The following is a 5220-nucleotide window of genomic DNA, read 5'->3' as shown; positions in this document are numbered from 1 at the left end:
GTTTCAGAAAGTTGATTGAACAAGCAAGAAAACGAATTTGTGCCTGGAATTTTGAACACAAGAACTTGTTTGATTTGATGCAAGATTATACTTGTTTGACTTGATTCAAGATTATAATTTTAAAGTTATATTAAATCGGACTCAATTGCTTCAGTCAGTTAGCAAGTCCAATTTTATACTACAAAGGAATATGACGAAATCATTAATTAACTACACTCAGATGATTGCGTTGGTTTAGTAACAGGAATGATTTGTGTATAGCTTCTGATCTTGGCCTTATCAGCAGCTACTTCTGAAAAGATTATTTACACTACAAGAACACAGCCATATTTGGCTGAGTATATAACCAAAGGCCTCCTCAACTTTGTCCGTAGTGCCTGACCGCCTTTTACATCTGAAAAGATTATGTGCTGAACGAGACAATTAAAAGGCAAACCCATGTTCTTCGCCACTTTGGGCAATATGAGTTCAACCTGTTGATCTCAGACGCAAACTGTTCTGGAACTGCAGAGTCCCACAGGACTCGTGGATTTTGAGAAGTATTCTGCGACCAAGAAGCCTAGCTTTTCCACACTTTCTTTTTACCTTGGGATGGGCACTTGGCCTATATGGACTAGGGTAACTACTTGAGTTCAGCCTCTAAGGTGTAATGTGCCAACGCAATCTGGCATACACTATCCATTCCACGACTTGCCTTAATCTCTTGGATTGCTTCTCAATCGAGATTACCTACTATGGATAGGCTTCCTACATGTGGAATCCAAAATTTCTTGCAGTGTACTCTGGATTGCCTGTTTGTTGTTGTCTTACCTCCTTGATCCTGATAATTTTAGAGTGGACTAGAGCCAGTCCTGTATGTAGATCAGATTCTTAAGATTCTCTTTATGGCCGTTATATAATATTAGAACATTGTTCGCCAAGAGAAAGAGGGAGAGTTTTCCTTTGCCTCCAAGAACGGTTCTTCTGCAAATATCTCAACTTCAAAATACAAGGCTAGATTGAGAAGTTGTGCAGGAGATATACTCAATAAAGTTACAGATAGACCTCACGGTGAAATATAGTAATATAATACGTGCTTCAAGGTTCAAGCTATTGAAAGAACAGAGTTGTGATAATAATTAACAGCTTATATTGCAATTTTTAGGAGCTGGGAAACATCTTCACAACACTTATTTTTCCTCTTTTTGGCACTAGATAATACATTGCTTTGAACAAGTGTTAATTTGAACTCCATAAGCCAGCCCTCTGGATTTACATGTTGTTAGTTTCAAAATATATTTTCTCACTTGTGTTGAATGTTTATTTCCAATACAGTGGCATCGAATTTATGATCTTCAATCATCCCCGTGAAAACTTGAGTACCTGGGGTCACTCAGAAGTGCGTTCTCTATCTCTATATAAGTTGTGCTGTGTCTGCTATTGTAGCAAAGACAAGAGTTGTAAGGAATGACTGGCTAGTGCAACTGTATATTTTTGATATTGTTTAGTTTATAATCCACTAATGTTACTCAATTGAATTGGAAAAACTTATAGAAAAAAAAATTAGGAATCGTACAAGCAGTTTTTACTCTTGGAGTAAGAGAACTTATTCCATCCTCACAAACATATTAGGAATACATGGGACGGAGGAGGGAGATCTAAAAAACCTTAGGTAGTGAGACCATAACCATAAGGGAAGAGTGGATCATAATGTGAATCCCCAACGTTCATTGGAAGCTGCTCAACTTTCCTGAACCAGGTCCGTGAAGACTTGGCACTGAATGCATAATCGCCATATAGAACATCCGCCACACCTTGCCCTTCGGACCCTGGTAGCCATGCTGCGACAAGAGCGTCCATTTGTGAAAGGTAAGGCTCAACTACCAAAGGTCTGCCTGAGATCAATACAACCACACATTTAACATTGATGCAGACTTTGTTGATTGCGCTTATACCATTTGCAGGAATGGTTAAGTTTAAATTGTCTCCATCACTTTCTGCAGATGGTGGTTCTCCAACAGCAACAATAGCATAAGAATAGTTGTTCAATTTAACGTATTCAGGATCAGGGTCCTCAATATAATCCACCTCTGTTGTCGGATCAATTGTGGCCATTACAGCGTTTAGTATTGTCGTTCCTGTGCATCAAATATAATTAAACTTGGGACATTAAACAACAAAACAATATATTTGACTACAAAGAGGATGGTTATGATCAATACCATCGGTTGCATTGTTGCCGCTAACTCCCTGCCACTCAATAGTCCAGCCACCGCATTGGTATCCTAAATTATTAGCATGACTACCAGCAACTAGAATTCTGTTAGACTTTTTAGGCAGTGGAAGTAAAGGTGTATCAGCGGCTTTTCCATTCTTCAAAAGCACAAGTGATTTCCTCACAGCTTCTCTTGCCAATTCTCTGTGCTCCTGTAGTTGGCCAAACAAGTTGTTAAATTAACTAACAAAATCAATTATAGTTTGATTCTGAAAAATGTGAACAACTAACCTTGCAACCGAGATACTTGACATAGCTTAGATCTGCTATTGGATTTTCGAAGAGACCCATGGTAAACTTGACCCTCAAAATTCTTTTGACAGCATCATCAATTCGGTCCATAGGAATGATATTGTTTTTCACCAAGTAGCTCATATCATTGAAAAACTCCGTATAGTTTATGGGAATCATGATCTAAATAAACTTTCCAGGTTAGTTACAAAAATCTGTATATAAATGAAATAAGATAAAATAGCTACTAGCTCTACAGGAATCTTCACAGTACGAGTAAACGGTAACAGTATAGGTTAACAAAGCTAATGGCTAACCATGTCAACTCCCGCTTGAACTGATCGCCGAAGTTCATCAGTGTAGTTATGGTGGACTGGGTAATCAATCTTATCAACACCCTTCCAATCTGATATAATAAAACCCTGCACCAGTTACTCGCAAATTAGCACTAGTCATGTAATGTAATAGTCTGAAGTGGACCGTATGTACAGAAATACTTACTCTGAACCTGAGGGTGCCCTTGAGAAAAGTAGTGAGCAGATCGTGATTAGCATGCATCTTAACTCCATTTAAGCTGGAATAAGAAGCCATGACTGTGGAGACACCTTTTATGATCGCAGAGTAGTAGCCAGGCATATGAATTGTGAGCAGGTCATGCCAATCTACCACTGTGTTGTTTTCATTGATTCCTTTATGTGTGCCTCCATCTCCAACGAAGTGCTTTGCACACGCCATAACCTTATCTCTTTTTTTTTTAATTGTTACAAAACAAGTTAAGAATGTAATTAGAACCCGGGAGTTGCACTAAGCAATACCAATGTTTTATAGTTCTTTATTACTTACTTTCCAGCAACGAAAGGTACACCAAGTTCGTGATTTGCAGGAATTTGGCCTTGTAAACCACGAACAAGTTCAGTCATTTCTTGCACAATTTCTGGATTCTCACTGTAGCTCTCGTAGCACCTTCCCCATCTCGGATCTCTGCAAACCTGTTTAAATATTCGGAGATGTATAAATTAATTTGTCACAACAAAGGAATTAATGAAATAGATTCTTTATATAGTAGCATGATCATTTGACAACAAAAATACGAATTCTACCAAAGCTAGAGCTTGAGCAACCTAAGGTTATAGATAATTTCCATATTATATAAAGAAGTACAGGTAACATGTTTACATACCGCTATACATGGAGCAAAAGCATAGGGAATGCCAGTCGCTCTCATTTCAAGAGCGGTTGCACTACCTATTCTCCTAACAAGATCCGGATCCCTGCATAATCACAACATACATTTAACATGCCTTCAAACCTCAACATATGACTCCTAACAACAGCATTGCATTGTATTTGGTATTACATTAATTCTATTGATACTTGCCTGGTTGAGCCGAGGCCTACATTGTGAGGGAAAATGGTGGCCTTATAAACATTGTTGTTGCCATGAACAGCATCAATCCCATAAAACATTGGAATCCCAAGTCTGGTTTCCAGACAAGCTTTCTGATACTGGTTAACCATATTAATCCAATCCTCTGCAGATGCCTGCATACGTGGCACGCTACCTCCACCACTGAGTATGCTTCCAAGGGAGAAATTAGAGAAACTTCTCATCATCTCAACCGTAAGATTTCTGCGATCTATCTGAGCCATCTGACCGATCTTCTCTTCTACTGTCATTCTACCGACAAGATCCATAACTCGAACATTTACAGGCTTACTTGGATCCTTGTAAGCCATGTATTCTTGAGATTCCCCCATACATGACACGCATAATAGTAAGAGCAGCAGGAGTCCCACTGCAGGGATTAATTTACTTGACCTCATGGCCCTGTGAATTACTTCTTTATTATCTGTGTTGTCAAAAACAGATCAATTACGTACCCAATTAGTAAACCCAAGAAAAAGCAGTAGAGATAGTTCTATAAACAGCTACATTCGTGATTAATGTGAACCTACAAAAATTATGTATTTATAATCGAGCACGTATAAGATTCATAATAGAAATTGAAAGGTAAGGTTTAGTTTGTACTACATATGAACAATTACTAGCATATAAGATTTATCACGTGAAACTTCATCAATCCCGTGTAACCTATTAGACTCAGTCTCGTTAATAATTGTACTCCTCCAAATAAATTCTAGGTATTAGACAATGAGCCAAGAACAAATCCCACGAATGAACTCAAACAACATTAAAATAGCAGATATATTTTAATTTTCATGCATGCACATTACGCAGAATTTACAGTGAAATATAATTACCCAAGCGGTAGATGGAACTGTAAAGAGGGAAGTAAGAAGAGTTAAACTAACTAAAGAAGAGAGTGAAGTGGAGCAGAGAGATAAGTACATGCTAAATAGAGTTCAAAGGAGAGATTTGTGGATCGGTTGGACTAATTGGATAAGTATTAGGATTCTTGTAAATTAAAACTTGGTATTACCAAGTAAACCGGTTTTATTGTTTTGACTGTTTAAGTTCAAAAAGAAAAAATGACAAAAATAGCTGATTTTTAAAAAAAATTAACAAAAATAGGTATTCTGAAAAAAGTGGCCAATTTTGACCGATTGAATACTCCACTGTCAGTTGGGTATCCCAATCTGTATAAGATACTCCACTGATAGTTGGGTATCTTATATAAATTGGATACTCCACTGCGAGTTGGGTATCTTATATAAACTGGATACTCCACTGATAGTTGGGTATCCCATCGGGCAAAGTTGGCCAACTTTTCAGA

General features: G+C 37.8%; 1 protein-coding gene across 2 annotated transcripts; it reads right to left on the bottom strand.

Annotated features, from left to right (window-relative positions):
* Positions 1-1458: 1458 nt before the first annotated feature.
* Positions 1459-4830, bottom strand: LOC141700086 (uncharacterized). 2 transcript variants are annotated; one of them, XM_074503858.1, is made up of 9 exons: positions 4748-4830; positions 3864-4335; positions 3666-3756; positions 3329-3474; positions 2987-3230; positions 2803-2907; positions 2486-2668; positions 2202-2406; positions 1459-2117 (listed from the first exon to the last, which is right to left on the bottom strand). In XM_074503858.1, exons 2-9 carry the CDS (start codon positions 4307-4309, stop codon positions 1648-1650), a joined length of 1890 nt encoding a protein of 629 aa, XP_074359959.1. In that variant the 5' UTR covers positions 4310-4335; positions 4748-4830; the 3' UTR covers positions 1459-1647. The 2 variants fall into 2 exon arrangements, with proteins under 2 accessions (XP_074359959.1, XP_074359960.1); XM_074503859.1 differs by lacking the exon at positions 4748-4830 and having other exon boundaries at positions 3864-4421.
* Between the last annotated feature and the right edge of the window lie 390 nt (positions 4831-5220).

This window comes from Apium graveolens, unplaced genomic scaffold, assembly GCF_009905375.1.
Source record: "Apium graveolens cultivar Ventura unplaced genomic scaffold, ASM990537v1 ctg1757, whole genome shotgun sequence".
In the NCBI taxonomy this organism is placed as follows: Eukaryota; Viridiplantae; Streptophyta; class Magnoliopsida; order Apiales; family Apiaceae; genus Apium; species Apium graveolens.
Note: the sequence above shows the minus strand (reverse complement) of the source record. Positions and strands in the feature narration are given on the sequence as shown.